Source organism: Penicillium diatomitis (genome assembly GCF_028827545.1).
Source record: "Penicillium diatomitis strain IBT 30728 chromosome Unknown utg000005l_segment0_segment0, whole genome shotgun sequence".
NCBI lineage: Eukaryota > Fungi > Ascomycota > Eurotiomycetes > Eurotiales > Aspergillaceae > Penicillium > Penicillium diatomitis.
In genome coordinates, this window is record NW_026623177.1 from 1381280 (window position 1) to 1408937 (window position 27658).

Consider the following 27658-nt stretch of genomic DNA (forward strand, 5'->3'; position numbering starts at 1 on the left):
TAGTATAGAGATTCCAACATCCATACCAAGGGTAAATGCGGTTCTCATTATCAGACCTGTGGCCATAACAGCTCTCGAAGGAACGACACGGTGGCCGACTGAGCAGAGAGCTGTCAAGGTCAGACCTGGGCTTCGGAAATCGAATTCGTGGATCTCGCTTTAAATCCCAAAGTGGAAAAAGGAAGAATTTCTGGGGGTTCAAGCACATGCAAGAAAATCAAAATCCGTAAAAACCCAAAGCTTCATGTCTTCTCCTCACAGTTCTTCGTTTGGTCCATACCGTACGTGCGTGAATACTTTCTGTTAATTTTCCTGTCATGATTTATTGAAACTATTATCATATTATTCCCAATCTGATTCTGGAACAATACATCCTTCAGGTGGGATTCGACCACCCCCAACAACCACGTCCACTGCCTCTTGGTCTCCCCCGACGACTTGCAGTGGATGCGACGTGCATTGCTTGTCCCTGGCAGATTCCAGCTGTCTTCAATTTCCCGTACAAGACCACTCGAGATGGAGAACCCTCGACAGCCTACGAGCGACTCACTAATCTACTGAACTAGCGCGTATCGGGAACTTTTTATTTCCATGATCCATTCGTGTTGTTCACTTGATCTAATCGACTCTTACGCACTTCGGGGGGAGAGGCACAACTGCCTAGGATAGACACTACTTGTATTGCTGTCTCGCGACTGGAAAATGACCTTCATTCAGGTGACGGATACCACCTGATGGGAATCACAAACCGCCGTGATTCCGAGGGAGTGTTTCCCGGTCTTCATATCCAAGTTGACCTTATCACACTACTAGAATTTGGCGGTGGTTATTCCTACTTGCAATCATTTGTCCTGATCATCATCTTGCGAGCAGTCGACCAGGCATAGCTCTCCGGCCATAGGTGCTCTCGCCTGCCTGCGACGGATTGCAACCTCTTCAGCCTCGGAGCCTTGCAAGACGATGTGAACACGCCCTCTCGAACCGAAACGTCTGAACTATGCTCCGGCATCAGATTAAAGAAATCTCGATCAGTACCGGAAACAGGACACAATAAAACCACAAAATCTCCGCCAGCGGCAGCCGGAATTCACTCTGATCAGAGGACCAAATCCTGCCTCCGTTCACAGAACCTCGTCAAATTGCAGAAGTCACTTGTTCTTTTATTTTCTTTCTTTTCCTCTCTCTTTTGATTTTATCCTTCCATTTTGGAAACTGGAAACCCTTGGTGAATGTCTCTGGAAAGTCGCCAATTGCAATTGATACCTTGTCACGGCTTCTATCCACACCATCCTGTCCGGTTGGCTGATTGAGGTTACACTCAATAAATCAGTAAGTTGACGGTTTTCCGCCCATGCATTCATCGATGACCCATCGTGGCTTGCATTGGTTTCTTTGTCTCTGGTGTGGTATTGGACTCGTGAGAACCCCGTTTCCCAGCTGGGATGCAAAATGTCAAGGCCTGCAATCACCTTCTGTCGCATTATTCTGCGGCGCATTTGATACAAGTGCCTACAGTTCCAGAAGTTCCCGGCGCAGCGCTTGGTTCCCTACCGGTTTGGTTGAGGACGCGCTCCATCACTACTGGATGCCTCTGTCCGATGATCATCAATCTGCTTAGGTCTGCTACAAGGCTGGAAAGTGAGGCCTCCGAGCAATACATGACTTGGCCCGTCTCGAGTATTCGCTCATTCCTGTCGTTACGTGCTTTCGGCACTAAGCAGTCGGAATATTTCTCGAAATGCTCTTTGGATCGAACATGCTTTTCATTTGCCCCTTTTGTCATGTCTACACTTCTAGACTCACGAGCATACCTATATGCGGTCTCGTGTATAAATGAGGAACGCTGACGTCTTGAAAATGCCCTGCACTTTTATATATCTGCTTCTCGGGATCTAATACGTCTCTGCTTGCTTCTGGTCTCAGGTTTTTGCAACCGCTTCTTCATCTTCACCTTGGCCGCACACCCAACATTGACCCACGATCCTCCTCCAGGGCTCACCTGCCGATATCTCGAAATCGGGCTCGCTGTCACGGGAGGCGCTCAATCTTCGACCTACTTTGCATTGTTCTGTTGGTGAGCGAGATCTCCGAGTTATCATCTCCAAGCAGAGATATCTGGGCTGTCACTCATGCTATGAAACCGTGCATGTTTTGATCTAGACATTCCAGCCGTCCTGTAGCTCGCTAAACTGTCGACAAAGGCGCCACCAAGGCTTCTATTCAGATTCACACACGCCCATCAATCTCACCCTTTCCCAACATGAATCCTTGTGAGCAATGCCCCCGCCCCCCCCCCCCCCCCCCCCCCCTTTTGTCTTTCTTTCAGAAACATGCTTTGCCTCCTGCCGCGCTATACGTGGTTCCCAAACGGCCAGGCGCACTATGATGGTCCCCCATTAGGGCTATCATGGCATGATTCGGGCGACCATCTCCCTGAGGACAAGGAACGCTTGCTAAGGGACTTTGACTCAGCTTCGTTCTCGTCCGATCCCTTCAATATGCCCTTCACGGCCACAACTGATGGGAACTACCTGAGCACCCAGAATAGTACATATGCCAATCAGGAAGAGGGCCGTGATCAACGAGTCGGAGGGCTCGCTTCCATCATGTCTGTCAACAACGGCGTTCGGTACCACGCACCGCAACCTGCATTGCAGGATGTGCAGTAAGTTTCTCTCTTTTTCCTTTTTGTTTTCCCTCTCGACGGTGGCCATACAAGACGGATTTCAATCTGGACGGCTTTGACATTTGTTCTGTGGCCTTCTTTCCACCAAACAATGATGTCTCTCCCTTGCTCGTTGCGTCTGTGTTCCGGGTCCGGGCAGCTTGAACTTCAGTCCAGTCTGTATCTGTACCTTCTATACAGGTGCAGCTACGCTCTATGTCTTTCAGATTGACTGGATTCAATGCTCGTCAGGCTACGCCCCGTGCCCATGCTGGCCCATTCAAAGCGCGAGTCAAATCCCACAGTCCCACATTGTCATTCATTTCCATCCATCAGTGCCCTGTTTTCCAGAGACAATGGGCTTCAATTCCCTTTTCACTGCCTTGTCTGTCACTGCTTTCACTGCTCTCCTTTGATGGTGATGATGATGTACTTGACTAATACCGACTATTTTGACTTTTTTAGCTACACCAATCCGTCTGCCCTTGCCATGGCCTCTTCTGATTCCTGCTCCGGTATGTTTCCAGACTCCTTTAGCCTCCTGTCTTCTTTACGGTTGGAACAGAACGCCTCTAACAATGGTGAGAAGAACCATTCGCGCTCAACCCGGCTTCTCTATATCCCCATGTACCTCACCAACAGTACTCGTTTGACCGTCTGACAGACTACCGGCGAGTATCTCCACTGTAAGTGAGCAAAAGTGATTATGAATTTGTGGTGGAAAGCATTCTAACACTTTCTTCCATTGAAACTGCAGTCATCCTCCATCATCAATGTCCACAAACATGCAAAGCCCAATTCATTCCATGGGTAACAATACAGCCGCACTCATGGGCCGCAACCATGTCTATTCGGCCCCTTTCACCATTCAACGTAGCATGAACATGCCGCTGAACGGCATGAATGATCTCACCCGGGGCCATGGATACTCAGGCCCCCCTCAAGCAGTCGAGATACCCGAAAGAAACCAGGCAGTGCTGTTACAGCCATCCTCCCCGGAATCCTCTCAGCGATCACACAGCGCAGGTGTGGAACAGCCTGCATTCGAAGAGACCAGTGTGCTGAAGCAATTGATTGCAGACTTTGGCGGTACCCAGCAGATCGTCAAGCCGGAGATCCATGCAAAATTTGTCCGCGGACCATTTCCCTCCGAAGACAAGTGGACATGCTACCGACGGAACTATCTATCCGTCACTTGCAGCGTTAGCCTTCAGCCCTGGGCTGCGAATCTGCCACTCTATCTTCGGCATGGAGACCGGGACTTGGAGCCCATTCATAGCTTTTCCATGGGTATCTCTGCCATCGTCAATGGCAATTATGAGCAACGCGTGGCTCTCGTACAACATACTCCCAAGCGAGATAAGCAGTCAGAGCATTCGCCACCCAGGGTGATCGTACAACCAATACCACCGATCTCACTTTCTTCTTCGAATGGTAACGGGGTTCACGGTCTCCATCTGGGATCCCATTCCCTCGATTACAATGGTCCTTTCCCCGGTGCTACTCAACCGCCGCAATCCCATCTGTTTGAGCGAATCCAGTTTCAAAAAGCCACAGCAAATAATGGCAAACGACGCGCCCAGCAGCAATTCTACAACCTCGTCGTGGAGCTGTATGCTGAAGTGTCTGGCTCCTTAGAGAGCAGAACGCAGTCAGTTCTCATTGCCCGCCGTCACTCAGAGTCACTGGTGGTGCGAGGTCGGTCCCCCGGCCATTACAGAGATGGCAGACGAGACAGCACTGCGAGTTCAGGACCGGGGTCGGGTCCGGACGGACGTGGCGGGGATGGGAGCGTGAATTCGATTCCATCGCAGGCTCTCGGTGCAGGAGCTCGGCAGCAGCCCATGCTCTATGATTCTTCTCCTCAGGGAAGCTACACCTATGCACGGGTGGATTATCGGCATATGCCCGCGATGGAGCATTCACCCGTTGGCGATAGTCCACTGGCCCCATCATCTTCATCGTCGGGATTTGACTACGCCATGGGCAATGATACGATGAATCCACTAGACACTTTGAAACCGGGCTCATCGTTGGATCCATACCAAGATGTCCCGGATTCATTTCCTGGAGTTTCTAGCCATCCACGGTCCGCTGGGAATGGGTTCGATCCAGTCTATTCATCGTTTCCTACATATAGCGGAATGCAGAACAATCGTGGCTGAAGGAGGACACATCTTGGGTCACCAATATCTACCAACGTATGTCTCTTTTCACTTCTATTCTTGTACTTTTTTTTTGTCCTACTGTGCTGGATGCTTCGCATTCTCGATCCTCCTGGGCCTTTCATCTAGACCCTTGGTCTGGGTTCATCGGCCCTTCACATCGCCCTCTTCTCTTCGTGTACTTTGCTTTATTTTGACCCCGCTTCTTTCTCCCCTTCTCCTTCTTTATCAACGTTGATGATATGTCAATTCCGGTTGTGCTTTTGAAGCACCGCCCCATCGGTTTGCTTTTCATTGCCTTTTCGTTCATAGCGCGGGAGATGCAGAACAGCATAGGGTTGGATTTATGATAGGCGAAGACTACCAATATGATACTTATAATAAGCCAGATGCTACGTCCTCTTTAAGCTTTCCTTACATTTATCACTCCTGAAGTGTTCAATCTTAGCGGGCATTCACAGTTTCCGCATTGTATTCATCACTCCGTCCCGCCTTCGTTCAATCCATCTTATTTCCTACTCCATCCCTATTCCCCCAACTGCACCTCCCTTGACATGCGCATCGATCTCGGATATACCATGTCATGCGGTCCGATTCCCCAGGCCGCGACGGGAGAAGATTCAAGTTCGGGCCGTTCCAGCTGCAGGTCGGGACCTTTGGCAAGATCGCAACTGGGTACAAATGGAGAGGAAATGGGACTTGAGTCTGGAAGTCTCCGTGATATTTTTCCTTCTCTGGTCGTGCCTCTGGTCTGTCTTCGCCTCTCCGCCTATCCAGCTCCAAGTGGAATAATCAACGGCAAGCTCCGGTGCGTAATCAGTCTCGGGTCTTTCGCATCGCTCACTTGAGTCGGGTTCTTGATCTGGTCAAGCGGGGATCTGAGCGTTGCGAAACAATTCAAAAATCTCCGATTTGTCCGAGATTCTGGAATTCTCTTCATGGATGTTGTTTCCAGGCTGGTTGGTTGCGGTATTCTATTCGAGACTGATTGCCTCATTGCTAATTTTAACAATGGAAGCTCCTTGGAAAACCGTGGGAATCACTTTCGGAGAACACATGGAGAAGTTGGCTTCCATACTGCTTTTTCATTTCCACTAAAGTTCCGGGTCTAAGTGAGCCTGATTCTTTTCAATTAAATCATAATCGGAGGTAATTGACTTGATCAATAGATCTCGGTGATTCGCGTTGTGATGATTCTTAATGTCATTTATCCAGGTCACTTCAATCGAGTCTATTCTGGGGAAATAATTAAAAGCGTTCTGCTTAACCCTAGTCTTGAGAGAATTAATCGACTACGAGGACTCAGTCTATCAGTGCATCCACTCGCAAGTCAGGATCGCCGGTGCATTACGCACGTCATGTTCTGCATCTCAGCTCAGCCCGACTCTGCAGCTATGACGGGAACTGCAGAAGTTCTCCACCGTGTACTTTCCAGTCCTCCTTTGGTCTTCTTGAGCCAAGGCCTCCATGCGATCTGTTTTGGAAGGAGCCATGAGCGACCCGTGCTATTGGGGGGAGTTGAGGAGCTGCAGTTTACTCTTTGGGGGGGGGGGTGTTCAAAGAGGGAGACTTCTCTTACGAGGTGCTTTGCGAGTCCTTAGTGGGCTGGAGTGGAAGAAGACTTGACTTGGTATTTAAGGATTCTGATAGACGGATCGTTCAAGTTAGGCACTTCTTTTTTCAATCTGGATGTAGGCTTGTCTTCCAGGGTTCATTCCATTCCATTCTATATCAGCTCACCTCACTAGTCAGTGTTCCCACTTTGAAAGAACTAATGGAATCCGTGGCCTGTTTCAAGACATGAAGACACATCACATACTTGGTTTTGAGTCTTCGCGAAAAGCCTTGAGCTCGAGCCATTCCATACTGTTTCTAGTGACCCTCATACCAGGTAACATCTTGGAAAAGTCGATTCGGCTTCCAACAAGGGAATGTGAGGTGAATGAAAGAAAAAGCCTTTCGAGTTATATCCAGCGCTCGCATGGCCATTGTTGGACATCGATGATGGACCATGCAGAGATGATGAGGCTCGCCATACTCTGAGATATGATATAGCCTAAGCCGTCTTGAACACCATGACTTGGATGAAAAAGACCACCACGGTGGTCTTCCTCAAAAAAACCCTGGCAGAGTACATCCATTTTTCGATACCACTGCTTTGGATGTCTCTTGTGATTCTAACCCTCTCAGCACCTGTCCGGTCAGAGAAATCATACTCGTGTACCTAAACCACCCATACATGCATCGCATAGAATATAAATCGAAGACCCTTTCCAAAGAGCGAGCGCAATATTGAGAATATCTGTGGTCCCATGGCACCACGACTCCATGAAAGTCATCATCAAATCCGATCTACTAGCCGCCAACCAGTGGACCCGGACACGACAACAGCTCACTTGGCCAGTCGCCTCGCACGTTGTTTGAGCCTGAAATTTCGAACATGAAGTCAAAAGTGAAACCTGCAAGGATCCGGCCGTTGCGGTGGGCTTCGTTGTTCCACGACAGGAACATCCGGATTCCCAAGTACCAATCCTGAAGGTATTGGGCTTTTTTACTTTTTTCTTTTGGCTTTCAGTGGCTTGGTGGTTCCTCCTTCCACCTACTCGTTTCTGACTACTCTACAGGATTGATGTTTTCTGGTGGTATGAACGCGCCTCTTTTCCGGGAGCAAGATGACTCATGAGTATTAGGGTTCGGATTTTCGAGGATATCCGACACGGACCCATGCGCTTGGGGGGTGTTCTCCAGCTATTCTCACTGGACCCTGGGTTGTCCGTGCGACGAGAGCAGTTGCACTACCTTGGGCATTGGGATCGTACCGCTTTGACTGAGAGAGGTCATGAGAAACATTCCTCAATCTCGTGTGGTTGATGAGGCTATCTTCCCTACTCTGGTCTATGGGCTTTGGGAGAAATCGCCTTAATGGCGAGCATGCGCTGTAAGCATGCCCTTTCCTCTGTTCCTCAAGACAAGAATGACAGACCAACTACGTACTTGCTCGATCTCACATATCCGTTGCAGAAGGAGACTTTCAGTAGACAATGATCTGGTAACGGGCACTGAGAAGGCGAAAACACTCACGTTGAAAGGCTCTTCTCTTGCCATGCCAAACATCGATACACCTCGTGTCATCTCTCCATTCATATCACAATTCCTTCAAAATGGAGCATTCATTACCATGATCAGGAACTCTCTCGAGAGACAGACAAAGACAAACACAACCAAAGTCAGGCGCACGACCCTCCCCCAGCCCACCCCGTTTGGCCAGATTCTCAAGAGTGACTCGGAGACTGGGACTCTAACCAGATTGAAATTCCACTAGAATTCAAACGCCCTCAAGAAACGAAGAGAGCGGGGCCAGGTCAGTCTAGGACTAGCGGGCACATGTCGACTTGAGCTCTGTAAGCTCTTTGTCTAGCGGAGACAGTACTTTGGTCGAATGTCTAGTGTGTACTGTGGCGTACGGGTACCCGGTGTTGGAGATGGTTACACATCAACGGGGGTTTTCGGAATTCGAGGACCCCCAACAGCAGGCTGGGTCTGGCTCAAAGAAAGCACAAGTGTTTTGCCTGGCAATTGAGATGATGACATTGATACTGTGGGGGAGCTCATTTCTGGTCCATTGCGTTAATGGTCTTGACTTGTTTGGTCCTGCGCCATATGACGATGCTGGAGCCACGATGACCAAAACCGGGGTTAAAGATATCTTGAATTGAAGGAGAAGCCCAAGATGGAATTATCATTGCATGCATCGTTCAAACGCGATTCTCGAATGCCAGCCCGCGTCGATTTAGGGGTCCGAGCTGCAAGTTCCACTGCTCGACCTGACTTGGTCTGAATTCGGGCTCGATCTCGCCATGGAGGGCATCGACTGCTATGGAAATATCGTTCAGCCTCACTCATCCCGACATAAGAGTCCATCCTTCGCCACTTGACTCACAGTCTCTCAATCCAGACTAAATTGCCTGCCGCTGTCGGGGTTGAAGTATTTTTGACATGCATGCAGAAGTGAGATTGCAGTCGTAATGAAAGCCAAAGTCAGCCAGCGCAGAGCAGACGCCTCGACAAGGCCGAGCGCGAGCATTTGGTAAAATTTATTTCCCTGCATCTTGCAGATCCAATGTCTCGTGCGTTGCAACATCCCATCGTGGGCTCCTGCAATCTTCCTGAGACCAGCAGCAGTTTCATCAATGAGGCGCCGGTCATATGATCTGATCTGATCTGATCTGTACCGGGCTTCTTCCCTCGCACAAGCTCAAACAGGAGTGTGGACCCCCCAGCAAGATCAGATCGCAAAGAACCGATCTCGCCGCCTTCCTCAGTCTTTCCGAAAGAAAGAAACTATTGACTCTTCAGTATCAAATTTCAGTTCCACTGAGACACGGAGTGTAGGTCGAGCCTCAATCCTCGAATGATATCTGATCCTCGGTGATTTCGGACGCAGCAAACGCGCTTCGAGATCCCGCCCACAACGACATGAGACATGAGACATTCACATCTGCCTTACTCATGTGATTCGGACACCCGAAGCACTCGAGCAATTGGCGCATGGGCTGGCTCAAACAGACTGTCCACGTAGATAGCATACTGCAGGAACTCAGGAGCACCCAGACATGCCATCCCAAAAAAAAAAAAATGGGATGAACCTTTCGGTTTCTCCAGTTCCTCAAGTAAAAATCCCTTTTGCCCTTCTGCGTCTGCCCCTCCGACATCCTTCTACAAGCTGGCAATCAGGCTCCTCCGGTGCGGATTCTCAATGCGCCCGCTCATCGCTCTTCCCATCCCCTCCGACGCGCGAGATTCGCACCGCAAGTTGTCGGTCCAATTCCTCCTTCTCGCTCGGAGAAGCCTGCATCCCCAGTGCGTTTTCCACCTGCGGTGTGGTCCAGAGTCCGATCGTTGCCCAGGCCATGACGCCGACACCGAAGAGGGCCCGGGTCTTGGGGGTCAGTGATCGATAGGTGCTAGATTGGACGGATCACGAGTCAGATACGGGGCGCATTGTAAGTTCGGGACTGCGGGTTCTACCAGCGTACCTCCACAACGACATTGGGGATTGAATTGGGTGGATTTGGGGTTGTTGAATCGTTGAAGGGACAGTGTACTTGTAGTGATATATTGGTGTGTCTTTGCGCCTAAATATTTGGGACTTGGGAGAACGTGTGCCTCATGTTCTTGGTCACCGGAAGGTCACGTGATTTGGCTATCATGACAGCATGATCTTACTGGAGGACAGTAGGTTCGTACAACGCTCATGGTGTGAATCTGCTGTGGCGATGACGGTTCAAATCTAGCTGTACAGGGCAATAACGCAGGCGCCTAGGTTCATGAGCAATGAGCATACCAGTCTTGCAAGCTACATCGCCTCTGTCGGAACTATAACAGCCCTTCATACCCTTTCATTCCACGAGGGAGTTTCAGCGCACGACCGGTTGACTCTCGAAGCCCAATATCTCCAGATGGAGAGCCCCCGCTTTCAGTGTCTCTACAAGGATATATCAAGTATATCAAGAAGAAGGCAAATGGATCCAGTGCCGGAATACAAGTCATATCTTTGTATTCATTACTAAGCCAAGACTCATGATACCTAAGTAGTCAGCCAGGCCCAGGGGAGTGGGGAAAACAATGATCTCATCAATTAAACCCAAACAAAAAAAACACAGCAGGGCTGATGGAATCGCAAGGACGCACGATAGGAATCCGACAAAACAACCCCATTATTCGAACATGCGTAGTTGGGAGTATATGGGAAAAGACCGTGGCAGGGGGTAGGAAACAGCAATAGCAGTACACATGGAGAAATTTCATATCCTGTCATGGCCTCTTCTTTCTCTCTTTTCTCTTTTCTCTTACTCTTTGAATCTGCGGCCCTTTTTTTTTCATTTCTTGCCGTAAGCCTTGTCAATGTCGGCCTTGTACTTGTTGACAATCTTCTTTCGTTGCAGCTTTTGCGCAGCAGTCATGTAGCCCTAGAGGAGCGTGTCAGACATACGGTAGACTCATAATGTTTAGTGTTGGGCAGTCATCGGGGGGGGGCAAACTTACATTTTGAGGGGTCCATTCCTCGTCTGAGAGGACGACACCGCTGATGATCTCAATACCCTTGAGGCCACCGGCACGTCCGGCACTCTGGAGTTGCTCCAAGACCAGACGCTGAATCTTCTCATTGTGCACCAGGGTCTCAAGGGAATCACCCTGGATGTTGTTATCACTGGCGAGCTTGTTCAGGGTAGCTTCGACGGGAACGATGATAGCAACGGGCTTGTCTTGATCCTCAGCGGCGAAGACACAGATGTTGCCCACCACGGGTGAGGATCGGTAGATTGACTCGAGCTTCTCTAGGGCAATGTACTCTCCATTGAGGGTCTTGACCAGGTTCTTCTTACGGTCAATGATGCGCAGGTGGCCGTTCTTATCGAATTCACCAATATCGCCGGTCATGAACCAACCATCCTTGGTCAGGGCACTCTCGGTCTCCGCCTCGTTATCAAAGTATCCGGAGGTGACACTGCCGCCGCGAATGAAGATCTCACCCTGAGGGGGGTCGTTCTTGGTGAGGTAGCCCGCATCGGGGAAATCGACCAGCTTGACCTCCACCGAGGCGGGAATTTCACCCAAAGCATTGGGGTTCCAGGCCAAGGGGTCGTTCAGGGCACCCATGGCGGAGGTCTCGGTCAGACCGTATCCACTGATCATGGGAGCAATGGCCATGGACAGGAATCGCTGGGTGTCCTTGGACACGGGACCACCGCCGTTCATCATAATGCGAAGGTGGCCACCAGTCGCCTCCTTCAGCTTCTTGAACACGATGGCATCCAGGAAGGAGGCCCCCATATCAGCTCCAGGGAAGCCATTGGTCAACAAGAAGTTCTTGGCAGCCATGGCCCCCCAGAACATGCCCTTGATGATGAAGCTGTTCTTGTTGAGGTTGCCCAACACACCCTTCTTCACCGACTCCCACACCGCGGGGACACCCACCAAAATGGTCGGCTTGAACTCGCGAATGTCACCCTTGCAGTTGCGCATGGACGTGTCTGACAATGTGCGGGGGTTGCCGTATCCCATGCAGCCACCCCAGAACAAGCACAGGTTCTCGAACATGAATTCCAAAATATGCGCCTGCGGCAAGTAGGTGAGGAGTGAGTCGTTGGGGCCAATGTAGGGGCCCACAATCTCGTTGACACCGGCAGTGGCGGCGATCACGTTGGCCTGGGTCAAGGGGACACCCTTAGGGGGGCCGGTGGAACCTGATGTGTACATGATACAGCAGAGATCCTCGGGCTTGGGAGGCACGGGCTCCACGGGGTTCTCCTCGCCGGACTTGCGCAGATCCTCGAAGCTGAGCACATTGACGTGGGGGAAATCAGCCTTCAACTTCTCCAGGTCCTGCTGGTTGACCTCGGTGTCGGTGTTATAGATGACATGCTTGATCGAGGAGACATCTCCCAACACGTGGGTGAGAGACTTGATCAGGCCGGGATCCAAGAAGATGGCCGTCGAGGAGGTTTGGACAAGGGAGTGCTTGAGACCTTCCTCACCCAGTGTGTCATATGCGGTGACGATGGTGATGGATTGCGAGGCAGCACCATGTGACATGGCCAGCCAGTGGGCGCTGGTGGCACCGTACAGGTGCAGACGACCGTCCCTCTCGAGGCCGAGCTTGCGCAGACCCGCGCCCAGTTGCAGACACAACTGCTCGTACTCGAGGAAGGTCATGTAGCTGTACCCACTCATCTCAAAGTAGGTCCATTGCTTGTCCACCTCCTTTTCCACGCCATCCACCATCTTCTTGATCTTCTTATTCTCGACGTGGGTCTTGATCAACTTGCGGGTGCCCACTGCCTTGTTGTTGCCGAACAGGCGAGCGGAGCGGCGGATGTTGTCGTAAGTCGTCGCAACATCCTCGGAGGGTCGTAGAATCAGACCGTTCTTCGCATTGGGGTGACGACGAGGAATCGTCTCGCCCTCCACCTTTTCGTAATTGGGAGCTTCGACGGTGAATGGGCCCTTCTTGACCATTCGCGGCTGAAATTGAACGTCGCGTTTAGACATGGCGACGGTCAGGGAAGATGCAGTCCCAAGGTGCAGGAAGGGGAAATGAATCAGGAGGAAGAAAGAGGATGCCGAGAAAAGGAGATTCGACGGGGCTGCAGTGCGAGGCGATCCGAGGTCAACCCTAGAAATCAGACCGGCTGCAAGAATTCCACTAGGGTCGGGACGGAGTGACGTTAGCGGGTTTCTATGGCCGGGTTGCCGCCCAGCGGGGGCGAGGGTCGTTGGACTGAAGCTCCAGAGCTTCAGGTCCCAGCTTACCTTTCAAAGCTTGTGACTGGGGGATGAAGTCTGTTGATACCACGGGGGGAGGGGACCGGATGCACAGAGGTGAGAGGAGTGAAGAGGATGTCCCGGGTGTGATGGCGGAAGGGGAGCGACCAGAGTTCCAAGTGGAGGGTGGCGGAGGAGTCGAAGAGTCGAAGAGCTGCAGCTGCAGCTGCAGCTACTGGGCCTGGTGCTCAATAATGGGGCGCCCTCTTCCCGGCAGCGTTGCAGGGGGGGGTCTGTGGCTGGGCGGGAAAATGACGCACGAGGTACACACGACCGAGAGCGCTCGATCGGGACTGGGTGAAGGAGGTCTCGGTGAGAGATGCTGATGGCAACTGGGATGGAGAAAACGACTGCAGCTCGCTTGTTAGTGATACTGACTGAAGCCAGCGGTCTTGCGAGAGCCTGCCTCGGCCCTCCAGAATGACATTCAACAATCACTTGGGGGACCACCGAGCGGAAAGTTGATATCTACACAGTATACACAGTGCCAGAATTTGAAGGTAGAGTAGGTATAGGTAGGTAGTAGTAGGTAACTCAAGGTAGGTACTATGTAAGTGAAGTCGTACTGGTAGTAGAGTCGGAGTGCAGTAGTGCACCCTTTTACAGGAAGCTCCATTCCCAGCAAAAGCACCTGATCACGTCCGGCTGGATTCACGCTAGAGGCCCAGGGACTGCCATCGAGGCCGAATCACAGCACCGGCCACTGTGGAATACCAAAAGTCTCTTCCAAAGCTAAACGCAATGGGCACCAACGATCGAACTGTGTACATGATTATCATCTCAGGTGGCTGCTCTACTTCCTGAGGAGGGAAGGCACTGCGCCCCGGCGCCGAGACTCTCGCCCACGAACGGACCTTCTGGAGAGCGCCAATCTCGACCTCTTCTCCTCTGCTCTTGCCGCGGTACATCACTTCCAGGAGTTGGCCTCTCGGTTTCTCTCCCACGGTTGGACCTTACTAGGCAAAGGCTCAATGGGCAAATGCAGGTTGCCTCTGGAAATCGGAGTGCCCAATGTAGCCTGCATCGAAGTCCCAAGAAGTCGAAGCCTCTCACTGGCGGATCGGGCCAAAGAAGAGTACCAAAGCAGACGGATGGAGTATGTCTGGGATGATCAATGTCCGAGCAGTGGAAGTGCTCCTTAGGACGAGCCGCATACTGTGAGGGAGCTCAGTTCGCTCACTACTACTAGTACTGAGTATTGACTACTACGGAGTGCTCAGTGGTGTCCTATAGCTGATAGCGACGGCTCACCAGGACTTCGGCGAGCCATTTATCGTTAAGCCCGGAACTCATTAGTGAGCTCTTCGATTACACCAAGCTGTCGTAATGTCGGCCTGGGTTCACATAGCCAGATTCTGCAGCGCCTGCTTATATCACATGTACAGAGACTACAGAGGGGCGCTTCGTGAACTAGTCAAAAAGTAGATCGTCTGTACTCTGGACTTTCGAGTCTAGCGCAGCGGCGGCGGCTCTCGGAACGCGAAATTAGAGTTGTCTGTGAGCCCCCGGCCAATCCCCCAAAAGAGTCCAAACAGTCGTAACTGGGTCAGGATTCTCTCGATTCCGTTGGGGAGACTTCCGCCCAACGTGCGAGAGCAGCAGTCTTCTGCTGGATTCGCAATAGGCGACCCACGCCACAGCCACGTACTCGTGATGTCTGAGAGCCAAACAGCAACAATCTTAGCATTCGCACCGGAGCGGTGGACAACTGGAGATACCAAACACAGCCATCTTGTGACCACCGGCGGTGCGTCGCGACCTCGGTTCCCTGTCGCCCATGTCTTGGCGGGATTGGTTCTGCTCACGCTACTGCACGTGATCCACTCGCGCGAGTTCCGACTCACGAAGGGGAGGGACACTAGAGTGTCAACCCAAAAGAACACCACACTACTGATCACGCATGAGAAGCTGCTGTTACTATTTTCCATTGGGAAGAAAACTCTGATTCTCACATGACAGCCGATCTTCCTTTGGGTGAAGAATCGTCGGAAATATGGACTTTTGTCAGAGGATGCATGGAAACTCACCAGTTGATTGATTTCTCCGATCCCGTGATCAATGCTGTTTGGAGATCAGGTCCCCAGCGAGGCTCTCAAGAAGCTAAAATGTACTGTAATCAAATGAACTGGAGACTGCAACGGCACCTACCCAATTTTCAAGTCAAGCCATGCGGAGCGTATTATTTCATTCAAGTTCCAAATATCCGTGAGACTCTTTTTTTATCAACCCTTCAAAGCGGCCCGCGGTCATGGATACTGCCATTGCCGAGTTTCTCGCCAGAACGGCCAGTGAAGAGGTCGTTGATGTCGAAGAAGGTAAGTCGTGTACAACTCATGAACACAGAGTCCTGCTGGACCAGCCATCGATCTCCCACGAACCGGCATACTTTGCTTCGTCTCTTGCCAATTTCAAACCCTTTGTGGCTCATGAGATACATTAGAGGCCTTTTACCTATTCAGCCAAGAAATCTCGACCCCCAATCTAGGGTTCGTAGACTCGCGCGCTCCGACCCTGGACGTACAAATCGGTGGCAACGAGTATACAGTTCACCAATCGCCGAGTCTACTAAGCTCATCTCGTGCCGGAGGTACTACTGGTGCCGGTCAGTCCATATCGTGATGCTCAAGTTGATCACACGTGTTGATCCCCCCGTTTTGACGTCTTGCTTTTGGTCTCTTTTCTACACCTATTGCTTGGCTCGATTCCCCCGAACTCTTGCTTATTGAGCCATCTGGCGCACGTCCATCATGTTGCCTGCAATTGCCACCACCGCTCAGCAGTTCGCAGAGGTCAAGCTCTGACAGCTGAGGTTGGACCCTGCGTAGATGACGCAGACAATGCATGTGGCGACGAACTCAACCTATGTTGAATGTCTTTCGGTGCCTGTGCTTCTCCTGCTCCTGCTGCACGGGAAGTCTCGCATGGAAAGACTGCCATGCAACCGTGCTTCAAGAGGATCATGGCTCAAGGGAATGAGATATAATACATCTCGCCGAAGATCGACCCGGCTACCGTAGGCCGAGGCTTTGCTGCACGGATCTCGATCATTCCTACTGACGCTTGTGATTAACCTTCCTCCCTCTTTTTTTCCCAAAGGTCGGGCCGGTGGCTGCTCCCGGTCGATCAATCACTTCCCACTGAGACCCGTACCCTGCCCGTTGTCATTCTCGCGGTACTGCTGAACAAGATCTCGACTCGTTTTCTCACGTGCAATTCGTCGCGTCACTGTTTCGCTACACTGCGGTGTTAACCCTCCCCCATCCATACTGACCTCTGCCTTCCTTTCCAGTGCTTTGGAAAATCACCCCATGCTTCGCAGAATGGATATCCAGCCCTAGCAACCCTCTCTGGATGCATTCTCTTCTCTCCGAACATTCGGTCGTCGCCGAACTAGGCTGCGGCATCTCCGCACTCGTCGCCCTCGCCCTCTCCCCTTCTGTACATCACTACCTCGCCACAGATCAGGAATACGTCCGACGGCTCTTCCGAACCAACATCGAAGCTAACAGCTCCGTCTCACGAGTCACCCCAGCAGCAGCAGGCAAGTCCAAAGGCTCCAAACCCAAACACAGCGGCAAACCACCTCCAAAGGGGAAACCCATTGCTCAGCCCTCAGCCAGTAATATCACATTCACCACGTTAGACTGGGAGCACGATCAGCCAGCGCGGTTGAAAGCGTGTATTCGCTCCGAGTCCACGGGTCGTGGTGTCTCGGCCCGAGATGAAAGAGAAAAAGTTGGCGACGACGAAGATCTCGGCTTCGACCTTCTGCTTTCATGTGACTGTGTGTACAACGATGCGCTTGTTGCCCCCTTTGTGCGTACTTGTGCGGAGATCTGCCGTCTGCGGCCGTGTTTCGATTCTTGGGGGAGTCGAGGGCCGCAGGCGGCCGGTCGACCGACGGTTTGCATCGTCGCGCAGCAGCAGCGAGCGCCGGATGTGTTTGAGACATGGTTGCGAGAGACATTACGCGAGTTTCGGGTGTGGAGGCTGAGTGATGAAGTGCTGGGTGATAGACTGAAGGGAGGGACGGGGTATCTGGTTCATTTGCTGCTTGCCAGAGCAGACAATTGAGCTGCGGCTCTGTGCGAGAAGGTCGCTTGGTAATAGATCAGACGGGCAGACATTGAGCGCGACTCGATGACGTTCCGACATCATCCGGCGCAACTCAGGGCTTTGACGTAAGACTCGCGCATAGTTCAATGATCAATTAGCTGGCTTTCGGTAAACCTGAGGTACGAGTGATTCGTTTTCTCTACTTCATTTCTCAACATCTACGTCAGTATACGCCTACGACGTGAACGATGATCATCATGTTATTCTGCGTGTAAACTTCGTATCCGAATGGCATGCCATACCCAATGTTCCTCCGAAAAGCAATAAGTACCTGAATGGGATGTGCAAGCCCTCAGCCCGGATCAGTCAAACCAGAACCCAATTGACGCCCCTAACCACCCAAGGGATATGCAGCGATCTTCAAAAACACACGCGCCAAGTTAATCACAAGACGAAAAAAAAAAATTGATAATGATATAGCAAGGTAAACGCGAAGACCATTACTTTCCATTCGAGGCTTTGGGCATCATCGAGCAATGACCGCAGAGCGCTCAAATTCTCTGCTGTTGTGATGTTGTAGAAAAGAAGCAAACAAAAGTGTTACCTGAAGGAGAAAGCTGGAAAAGTTTTGCGATCATGGGTATTCAGTTGAAATTCGAAAATTCCTTCGAGTGTTGCGATGTATCTGCAATCGGAATAAGTAAGGGAAATCCCACCATAAGGTAGAAAATGAGAACGGGATAGTGCTTACAGTGTTCGTCCGTCAGCGCCCCAGCCCACGCCGGCTGTGGCATCCGGCTCTTCAGCTCCGGGTCCATGGATCCCATGGACAAAGCTGCGGTCGGGGAGATCGTTGATGATATTACGTATCCAGCGTGGAGAGTGGTTCTGCTCAAACCCCAAAGTTTGCTGCCGCATCCGCTGCTCTCGATGCCCACGTTCCATGATTGCACGGTTGTGCATCTCATTGGCAATCTGGCGTTGGCGACGTAGACGTTCAGTCGCAAGGTTGGTTCTCATGTCGTAGTTCAATGGTCGTGAATTTTCAGGCCTGCTATCAGCTCCCGAAATCTGCCTGGCCTGTGCTCTCTCCACTGGCCGAGGAATCGAACTGGACCGTGGCGGTCGTGTTCGTCGTATGTCGATACTGATAGGCGTGAGTGGTTCAGGCGGTTGAGGCGCAGGCATACCACGCCCTTCCATTTCGCGAAGAACGTAGTCAGAATCAGCAGCGAACCGGTTGACGGTATCACCATGCAGGTCTAGCCGTGATGAGTTCCAGCCAAGGCCACTCCCATGGTTGCGACTCTCGTGGCTAGGAACATCTAGCTCGGGCGAACCACTGCTTTGGGAGAGTACGATCGAGCTGCGTCGACCACTGCGTGGGGAGATATATGCGGTGCTTGGCCGACTGTAGTGGCTACTTTGAGGAGCGCCCAGTATATCGGTCTGACGGGACGTGGACGTATAGCGATGACCATTCCCAAGTTCCTCGGTGGCGCTGTAGTTACGGCTTTGCGAAGAATGAGGTGGGTGTGAAGGAACCCGCGAAGTTGCTTCTCCTCTGTCGTTAGATCCAGTTTCTTCTCTAGCGTTCCATCTTGCCGTATTGAGGAACTGCATGATTAATCGCTCGCGTGCCGTCAGGTCGCCTATCAAATTTTCCCGTGCTGAAAGACGTCCATGACTGTCTCCATCTCGAGTGTTGGAGACTTCTTCGGCGTCAAATCCAAGGCGAGCGGAGACTTCGAGGTCATCGTCTGAGGTGCTATCATCGAAGTTGGGAAGAATCGGTACGGTTCGAACCTCTTCAAGTTCAGGATCGTTGGCATCCAAGACCAGAATCTGGCGACGAAGAAACGACTGTCGCACATCGGCCACGCCGGCCCTCCCATGACCCTCGAGCCACACCAGTAGATCCCAAGGCTCGGGTGCAAATGTCATACATCGAACAGCACCACCTTCAATGTAGGATCTCGAGGACCTAAATTGGTTGACCACCGGCTCATCGTCCTTCAGATCCCGAACGCGGTCCATGTCAAGCACGGTCACAAAACCAGACTGGGAGCCCACTGCGCAGAGATGACTGGACTGCGAAAATGCGACAGTGAAACAACAGGCATCATCGGGGCGTGACCCAATGCTGATCTCAACACATCGCAGGAGCTCCAAGTCCCAGCCGGTCATCTTTGCACCTGACTCAATCGTAGTCAGCGAACTCCAGTCACGAGCGACATTGTAGAAGTAAATTCGGTTCTCGTCCCCCACGGCTGTGAGAACTGTGTGGTCGGGGGAGAGGATCGCATAGTTCATGCATGTCGAATGGTGAAGGACCTTCAAGACCTTGGCTCGTGTCAACGAGTAGAGCGTTACGGTTCGGTCGTTGTTGCTGTTCAAAACCCCACCAATTAGTGGGGAGGCTGCTTATTGTCACGTTGAGGAATGCTCTTACCTGACAACCATCACATCCTCACTTGCAATCCCCTCGCGATCACCGGGAAACTGGTGGATCGTCACAGAGTTCACAATACTGCCTCCGAACTTATGCAGCTCGAACTCTGGTAGCGCTCTCTGAGGTGCAGGGCGCGAGGATGTGGCTTCACTGTCTGTGCCATCTGGAGAAGGTAGTCCTGGGAGGTTCTCGAAGTCGAGGGGGAGCGCACTGTCGACCTCCGAGGCCGAGTGCGAGTTCGATTGGCCATGCAGTTGTCCGTCTCCGTCGTTCGTTCGAATGAAGGCGCATTCACCCTGTTCCGGGCCCCCCACAGCGATCCACCCATAACCAGCCGCTAAGCATCGCGGCTCGAAAGGGATCACAGCCAAGCTTTCCCTCTTTTGTGTAGAAATGTGGATTGCATAGACCACTCTTTCTACGACCACATAGATGCGATCCGGATCAGCAGTGCTGATGTAGTGGCGCAGTTGCGTGTGGCTGGTCGATCGATCGGTCAACGTTAGTAGTGAACTCTCACCTGAGAAAAAGCGGGGAGCGAGGATACACACAAGTTGGGGATGCGGAAGGGGATAAAACGCCGTTTACTCGGAAGGATGAGGGACTCGGTTGGGCGGTAACTGACAGATGAAAGTGAGATGAGCAATGTGAGTCGACTGAACTGACCGCACGTGGGCCCTTCCACTGGGGGCTGGAGTGAGGCCACGGAGAAAGCAGCGTGCGCTGCAGATAACGACTTACAGTGTCGAGTCCGACGTCATGATGGCAGGTCAAGCCAACGTGGACATTATTGTCTGCACAAGCTGGAGCAAGCAGGGACATGAACGACCCTGAGTTTGAGCTTCGAGCAGACAGAAAGAGGGTTGAGGAGAGAATAAAATGTAGAGCTAATGCCGAGTCAGCCATAGACTAATAGGTACGTACCCTCTACTCAGGTTAATCATGCCCATGCGCTTGCAAACGGATGACGTAAGACATTTTAAGACGTTCTGGAGTGGATCGGGAGGTGAAAGCCGGGGTACGATGGCCGCTATCGGCCACCGCCCAGCTGAGCAACTTTCGCCCAGGCATTTTACCTGACATCGAAGCGTAACTTGGGTCTACGGTACCTTCGTAGAGTAACCCACCGGGCAGTTGCACTGACTTGCCAATGATCATGGAATGAAGTCGAAGAGACGGACCCTACGCCAACCGTCTGTCCACCGAGGCAGAGGAAGGAGACTGACTCCTAGGCTCCTCTATGGCTCGCTTATGGAACCAGAAAGGCAAAAAAGGTTCCGGGAGTCTACGTGTCATGGGAGACGGCTAGCTTTGATTGTATTTCATGGATATGGCTCAGCACTTTTGCATGGGATGCCTTAGTGGCACATTAATGTACATGTGTGTTGTTATTGGTGCTGGCAGCCCTGGAGCTACTAGTGGACAACGGCATTTGGGTAGTCAGCCCAGCCACAGCCAACTTGAAATTTTAGTTGGTCGCCACAAACAGCACTCCATGCCGGCCTCTGGCCGCTATCGGTCGAGGAATGGAGCATGGCAGGCAAAATCCACACTACAGTACATTGGGTCAATTGAAGGCGGCGTTGCATAAAGCTTGCTCGGCGGTCCGAAAGGGACTGCGGCGCATCCAATATCAGTCGAAATATTCGTACGGCTGTCACTGTCTTCTTCAGTCGTGTGAAAACCTTCGAGTCAACAATGCCCGGTTTTCGGACATGACTCGGTCAACGTCCTATTCGCGAGGCTCGACCAACCCTATATGTAGTTCACACAGCAACCCCTATGGAAGGGAAGCCCTGAAGAAGAGTTGGCCCGGGGTCTCAGTGCTTGAAAGGTCGGACAGGTAAGTAGGTAGGTGGTAGGTAGGTATGTAGGTAGGTAGGTAGCCTCCATTCACGCATGATACAAGGTAATCCCAAGATTGTCCTCGCCCCTCCACTTCCAAGGTTGCATATATCCTACTTGGAGCTTGGAACATGCAGGTGCATCCGTGTCCAGAGTGTCCACGACATGTTCAGGCGAGTAGATGTGGACCGCCGAGTAACGACCCTTTTCCCCGAGCGCCAAGACAATCAACAATCTTGTAGATTGTCATTTCGACGTCCAATAATGGATGACGAGGCGTCCGGCATAAGTGCCCGAGGTCCTATATAACTACCTCCTAGGTCGTGTTCTATTGTTGAATTATGGACGGCCTCCCGTCTGCCTCTACTGCACTCCGGACCCGAGTCACACGACACCATTGGCCACTGTAGTGCATACTGCAGCTAGAGCCTTGCTGAAATGATTCGTTATCTGATACCTCTCTCATGACGAGCCGAGCCCATGGGGAGATGACTGAGCAGAGAATGTATAGTAGACGGATACCCTTTGAGCAGTAGGTATGCAGTGGCCGATGACCTTGCGGACTGGACGTGGTCGCTGCTCGTTGATTCTGGATGCTTCGGAATAGTATGCCGTTGGCCGAGGCAAACCGGCGACCAAGAAAAGGTAATCCTGCCCGGGCGGCAACCCATTTTCATTCCATCGCGGTGGCACTACGCATCGAACTCTTCCAACGTAGTGACTCACTAATTTGGCTGCGTTATTGTCACCTCGTGCTCAATCAGTAATATTGAGGGATTTTCCTCATTCAATTGTCAAGCGATACTAGCGAAATTAGAAGTATCCTTCACTGTAATCCTTTCAAAGGCCCATCAACGGCATGAGTGTCAAGTTGCGATCATCAAAGAACTGATCTGGAAGCACTCCATCCTCGTCATCTGTTCTATTACGAGGTACCTCTGGGCGGTGAGAGATCGGGCTCTCCACGCTTGTTGATTGGCTACATCCCGTGATTCGAGCAAGTTCGACGACGGGCCGAAGCTCTCCGTGCAATTTCTACCCGTCCATTTGTCCTTCTTCTTCTCCTTCTCTCCAAGTGACCTTCATCATCTCATCCTTCTTCCTCCAAAATCCATCTCTCTTCCACTCAACGATTGACTCGTGGGAGTGTTCTCATCCTGTTCTGTTTCTGTATTAATTAATTCACATCACAATGCTCTCTTCACGCATCTCCCGCGCTGTGAGTGCTCCCTGTCCAATTGACGGAAACCCGAGGAAATTTCCATCATCATGCGCGTCGCAACATCCTCAACTAACACATTGTCATCTCAGCTTCCTCGCGCGGCATTCGCTCGCTCTCCTGCTTCCAGATTCCCCGTCGCCCGACGATGGAACTCAACGGAAGGCGAGAAAGTGAAGGGCCAGGTCATCGGTATTGATTTGGGTAAGTGATTTCACCGCTAGCATGAAACTGGTCGACCTCGTTGTCTAATGTTTTCCCCAGGTACCACTAACTCTGCCGTTGCCATCATGGAGGGCAAGACCCCTAAGATCATTGAGAACGTTGAGGGTAAGTGAAATAGCCGCGATACATTGTTGTTTGCACCTCCTTTGCCCCCTTTCCAAAAAGGCACAGGTGCCTCCTCCCAAGGGGACCTTCGCGTCACCATTCATTTGAAACCGAGTAAATGCTAACTGTTGACTTGCAGGTGCCCGCACGACCCCCTCTGTTGTCGGTTTCGCCCAGGACGGTGAGCGTCTTGTCGGTATTGCTGCCAAGCGTCAGGCTGTCGTCAACCCCGAGAACACCCTCTTCGCTACCAAGCGTCTCATCGGCCGCAAGTTCACCGATGCTGAGGTCCAGCGCGACATCAAGGAGGTCCCCTACAAGATCGTCCAGCACACCAACGGTGACGCCTGGGTCGAGGCCCGTGGCCAGAAATACTCTCCTTCCCAGATTGGTGGATTCGTCCTCAACAAGATGAAGGAGACCGCCGAGGCCTACCTTGGCAAGTCTGTCAAGAACGCCGTCGTCACTGTTCCTGCCTACTTCAATGACTCTCAGCGTCAGGCCACCAAGGACGCCGGTCAGATTGCTGGTCTGAACGTTCTCCGTGTCGTGAACGAGCCCACCGCTGCCGCTCTTGCCTACGGTCTCGAGAAGGAGCAGGACCGCGTTGTCGCTGTCTACGATCTGGGTGGTGGTACCTTCGATATCTCCGTCCTCGAGATCCAGAAGGGTGTGTTCGAGGTCAAGTCTACCAACGGTGACACCCACCTTGGTGGTGAGGACTTCGATATCACCCTTGTTCGCAACATCGTTGAGAACTTCAAGAAGGAGTCCGGTGTCGACTTGTCCAACGACCGCATGGCCATTCAGCGTATCCGTGAGGCCGCTGAGAAGGCCAAGATTGAGCTTTCCTCCTCTCTCCAGACCGAGATCTGTGAGTACTCTCCCTATCGCACGCCTTGCGGCGCGCAGCCTACTTCTTGTTTTGACTTTTGACACATGCTAATAACTCCTTTTCTCCCAAAACAGCTCTTCCCTTCATCTCCGCTGGCCCCAGCGGTGCTCTCCACATCAACCAGAAGATGACCCGTGCTCAGCTCGAGGCTCTCGTTGAACCCCTGATCAACCGCACTCAGGAGCCCGTTCGCAAGGCCCTCAAGGATGCTAACCTGAAGTCTAGCGACATTCAGGACATCATCCTGGTCGGTGGTATGACCCGTATGCCCAAGGTCACCGAGTCCGTCAAGTCCATGTTCGGCCGTGACCCCTCCAAGTCCGTCAACCCCGATGAGGCCGTCGCCATCGGTGCCGCCGTCCAGGGTGCCGTCCTGGCTGGTGAGGTTACTGATGTCCTCCTGCTCGATGTTACCCCCTGTCCCTCGGTATCGAGACCCTCGGTGGTGTCTTCACCCGTCTGATCAACCGCAACACCACCATCCCCACCAAGAAGTCCCAGACTTTCTCCACTGCTGCTGACATGCAGACCGCCGTCGAGATCAAGGTTTACCAGGGTGAGCGTGAGCTCGTCAAGGACAACAAGCTCCTCGGTAACTTCCAGCTCGTTGGTATTCCCCCTGCCCACCGTGGTGTTCCCCAGATCGAGGTCACCTTCGACATTGACGCCGACTCCATCGTCCACGTCCACGCCAAGGACAAGTCCACCAACAAGGACCAGTCCATCACCATCGCTTCCGGCTCTGGTCTCTCTGATGCCGAGATCCAGAACATGGTCGACGAGGCCGAGAAGTACGGCGAGGCTGACAAGGAGCGCAAGGCTGCCATTGAGGCCGCCAACCGCGCTGACAGCGTTCTGAACGATACCGAGAAGGCCCTTAAGGACTTCGAGGACCGTCTTGACAAGACCGAGGCTGAGTCCATCCGCGAGAAGATTGCCACTCTCCGCGAGTTTGTCGCCAAGAGCCAGTCTGGTGAAGGCACCGCTACCGCCGAGGAGCTCAAGGCCAAGGTTGATGAGCTCCAGACCGCCTCCCTGACCTTGTTCGATAAGATGCACAAGGCTCAGAACGAGCAGCAGCAGCAGCAGAGCCAGGAGCAGGGTGAGAACAAGCAGTAAGGTGCTTGTGATCCCTGGGTCTGACCTCGCCTCTGCCCTCTTACCTTTTGATCACCTCTTCTCGAGCGATCAGTGTATTCTCTATTCTCCTGTGTTTCTGCGCAGTGTGCCACAAGCATGCTGATGCCTTCGCATTTTTTTCCTTCCTCGCTTCGCGGCATTTGTACACATATTTTAACCGTCTGTTCCTATCCCCCCTTTGTGTTCTGTTTCGGTGTACCGGTGTTTCCTTTGATTAACAACATGTATGACCACTATCTCATTTCTTTCCGTTCTTCTTCGGGTGCCTTGCACGCTTTGGCAGTCATGCCGAGGCGTGTCTACCACAACTGTATTTAATGACATGACGGCAAAAGGGGGGGCCAACAAAAAAGGATGTGGATTTTGGCTTTTAGGTGCATGTGACGATAGAAATCGGACCTTCTCCCCTCGATCTATTCAAAATCTTAATTCTTCTTTTGACTTATTCAAACCCATTGGTCTTGACTCCCAAAGAGAAATCGCGGTCGTTCCCCCATGCCAGTAGTTATTGGCAACTTCTGATGGCATTACATTGGCGGAGAGCCCGTGCCGAAAGATCGCTGGATGCTGGATGCTGGATGCTGGATGGACTGGTGCCCGAGGCCCCGATGAGCCTGCATGTGGTTATGACAATTCTCCGGAGGATGTAGCGAACAAGACTATATAGCGCGGCTAAGGCTGCTCCAGATCCGACTGCATGCTGCTCTGCAAGCCCCAGGGAAAATCTGCGACGAGGGTGACAGATACCGAGTCTGGCCCTGAATCCCTGTTTTGCTCCCTCCCGAATCAAGATGGGAGGGGACCGGCCAAGTACCGACGCCAGGGCTCCCTCCCTGTCCAGAACAGCATCGGGGCGACCGAAATACCTGGAAGTTGAAACACAAAACATCCTCCCAAAGACAAACAGCTGCCCTGTGCCCTCGTCCGCCTCCTCCTCTCCTAACCTTCCTGCGGTGCCAAGTTACCAACAAGATTTATTCCCATTTTTATTTTTCTTGTTCTTTACTTACTGACGCTTTCCTCCTTTTGAGCTTCATCTTGGAAGACCCTATTCGATCGAATCCAGAGTTCGATCGCCAATCAGACAAGCCGTCAGATCATCCCGGGTCTCGACGCAGTGGATGCACGGCCAATGATACATCGGCGTGGACACTGGACGTGTGTAAAGCTTGATGGATCTTGGAAATTGAGAACCTTGCGAAACCCACTGGAGATGCGTGCAATTAGTTTCTACTTTCTACTCCTACCTCGTGGCATAGCTGGGGGTTAAATAGGAGCTGAAAGGATCATTTGCTCATCTCAATCTGACAGTGTCGGTCGCTCCTAAGCGTAACCACTAGCTAGTAGCTAGTGAGGGTGGTATGAAAAAGGTATCCTGACTCGAACTTGAGATTGAGCTTGAGCTTGAGTTCGAGCTTCTCAGCTTATCACTTGTCAGGTTGATGAGCCGTTCAGTAAGCCTGGCACGGAGACGGAGGGCGAGGGGGTTGGCGGGCGGAGGACGAGGGCTCGGATACTCAAAATTGAATGCATTGTACAGGCCAATCAAGGCGATATATCGCTGGAGTGTTTCTTGCTTGGGTGCTGGACAAGGTTGTTTCTGCAGACGGTCAGGCTCAAGTCATCCATCCATTCTGATGTGGCTGGTCCCGATTCCTTACAGAGCCAGTCTTTCAAACGACAGGACTACTCACCTACACTCTGTGACTCTATAGTATTCCTCGGTAGTAATCCACCTGGCTTCCTTACCTACTTGAGTCAGTTGCCAGCGTCAGACAGTCACCCAAACCGCATGCCCTTAATCTGCCAGAGCTTAGCAGCGTATCCCCTAGCTATCCACTAGTCACTTCCCTTGTCCATAACCTCGTCGCAATGTGGATCGCCAAGACAAGAAACAGGCAAGTCGAGCGACCGCATATAAAACAGCCCATTATGAAGTACTCGGGGCATGAGTCCAAATGACCACCTGCATGAAAGAGCTGTTCAATGTCGCGGGTCTTTGTACTCTCATTGGTCTGCAATGCATGGATCATGGATGGCGGTTGAGTCTTGCTCTGTGATCATATTGGCTAGGAGGAGTTGTCTTCAAGTTGCAACCTACAGTAGGTTTCCTTGATCACCGACATAGGGGCCGGCTGGTGAATTGAACTCGGCCGAGTCGCTGAAAGAGTCGTTGTCCACACGGGACTCCGGGAGAGGTGTTAACTCCTTACTACTGTGCTTCTGAACCGAACGTCTTGTCACAAGTTAATGCCGGCAGGGTAGGCATTGGGCAATTTACTGTACAGTGTTGAATGTACTCTGTACACTCAGGAAAATCCAAATACACTCCTAGCATTCAGACAATGCAGACAAATATCTCGTCACATGTCTGTCCCTCGATAAAATTGTCTGGACTTTTGACTCGACGGCCATGACTTCAAAAAAACCGGTCTTCACTCTTGAGGCTGACAATGAGGCCGCCCCACCTGTCTCTATCTGACGACTATCTCACTTTGCAGTCTGGCCGATAATGTTCCTAACTTCCTAGACCGCTCACTCTTCATACTGGAATACCCACCGACGA

The 27658-nt window shown here is 52.0% G+C and overlaps 9 protein-coding genes across 9 annotated transcripts; 4 read left to right on the forward strand and 5 right to left on the reverse strand.

Moving 5' to 3' along the window:
- Window positions 1-2330: 2330 nt before the first annotated feature.
- On the forward strand, window positions 2331-3326 carry N7539_005111 (uncharacterized protein; the record flags this gene model as incomplete). The annotated part of the gene is made up of 2 exons (XM_056934713.1): window positions 2331-2665; window positions 3131-3326. 2 exons carry the CDS (start codon window positions 2331-2333, stop codon window positions 3324-3326), a joined length of 531 nt encoding a protein of 176 aa, XP_056789907.1.
- Window positions 3327-3438: 112 nt separating this feature from the next.
- N7539_005112 (uncharacterized protein) lies at window positions 3439-4830 on the forward strand (the record flags this gene model as incomplete). Its single annotated transcript, XM_056934714.1, has 1 exon — window positions 3439-4830. The coding sequence occupies one exon, from the start codon at window positions 3439-3441 to the stop codon at window positions 4828-4830; it is 1392 nt and encodes a 463-aa protein (XP_056789908.1).
- A 4753-nt stretch (window positions 4831-9583) lies between these two features.
- Window positions 9584-9880, reverse strand: N7539_005113 (uncharacterized protein; the record flags this gene model as incomplete). Its single annotated transcript, XM_056934715.1, has 2 exons — window positions 9584-9794; window positions 9867-9880. The coding sequence occupies 2 exons, from the start codon at window positions 9878-9880 to the stop codon at window positions 9584-9586; spliced, it is 225 nt and encodes a 74-aa protein (XP_056789909.1).
- An 829-nt stretch (window positions 9881-10709) lies between these two features.
- faa4 (long-chain fatty acid-CoA ligase FAA1) lies at window positions 10710-12882 on the reverse strand (the record flags this gene model as incomplete). The annotated part of the gene is made up of 2 exons (XM_056934716.1): window positions 10710-10799; window positions 10876-12882. The coding sequence occupies 2 exons, from the start codon at window positions 12880-12882 to the stop codon at window positions 10710-10712; spliced, it is 2097 nt and encodes a 698-aa protein (XP_056789910.1).
- A 929-nt stretch (window positions 12883-13811) lies between these two features.
- N7539_005115 (uncharacterized protein) lies at window positions 13812-14063 on the reverse strand (the record flags this gene model as incomplete). The annotated part of the gene is made up of 1 exon (XM_056934717.1): window positions 13812-14063. One exon carries the CDS (start codon window positions 14061-14063, stop codon window positions 13812-13814), a length of 252 nt encoding a protein of 83 aa, XP_056789911.1.
- A 543-nt stretch (window positions 14064-14606) lies between these two features.
- On the reverse strand, window positions 14607-15083 carry N7539_005116 (uncharacterized protein; the record flags this gene model as incomplete). The annotated part of the gene is made up of 1 exon (XM_056934718.1): window positions 14607-15083. One exon carries the CDS (start codon window positions 15081-15083, stop codon window positions 14607-14609), a length of 477 nt encoding a protein of 158 aa, XP_056789912.1.
- Window positions 15084-15403: 320 nt separating this feature from the next.
- On the forward strand, window positions 15404-17229 carry N7539_005117 (S-adenosylmethionine-dependent methyltransferase; the record flags this gene model as incomplete). Its single annotated transcript, XM_056934719.1, has 3 exons — window positions 15404-15470; window positions 15596-15761; window positions 16488-17229. The coding sequence occupies 3 exons, from the start codon at window positions 15404-15406 to the stop codon at window positions 17227-17229; spliced, it is 975 nt and encodes a 324-aa protein (XP_056789913.1).
- Window positions 17230-17811: 582 nt separating this feature from the next.
- N7539_005118 (uncharacterized protein) lies at window positions 17812-20424 on the reverse strand (the record flags this gene model as incomplete). Its single annotated transcript, XM_056934720.1, has 5 exons — window positions 17812-17896; window positions 17963-19600; window positions 19664-20143; window positions 20215-20283; window positions 20405-20424. The coding sequence occupies 5 exons, from the start codon at window positions 20422-20424 to the stop codon at window positions 17812-17814; spliced, it is 2292 nt and encodes a 763-aa protein (XP_056789914.1).
- A 2276-nt stretch (window positions 20425-22700) lies between these two features.
- N7539_005119 (Hsp70 family protein) lies at window positions 22701-25071 on the forward strand (the record flags this gene model as incomplete). Its single annotated transcript, XM_056934721.1, has 6 exons — window positions 22701-22727; window positions 22820-22931; window positions 22992-23057; window positions 23197-23931; window positions 24027-24337; window positions 24388-25071. The coding sequence occupies 6 exons, from the start codon at window positions 22701-22703 to the stop codon at window positions 25069-25071; spliced, it is 1935 nt and encodes a 644-aa protein (XP_056789915.1).
- Between the last annotated feature and the right edge of the window lie 2587 nt (window positions 25072-27658).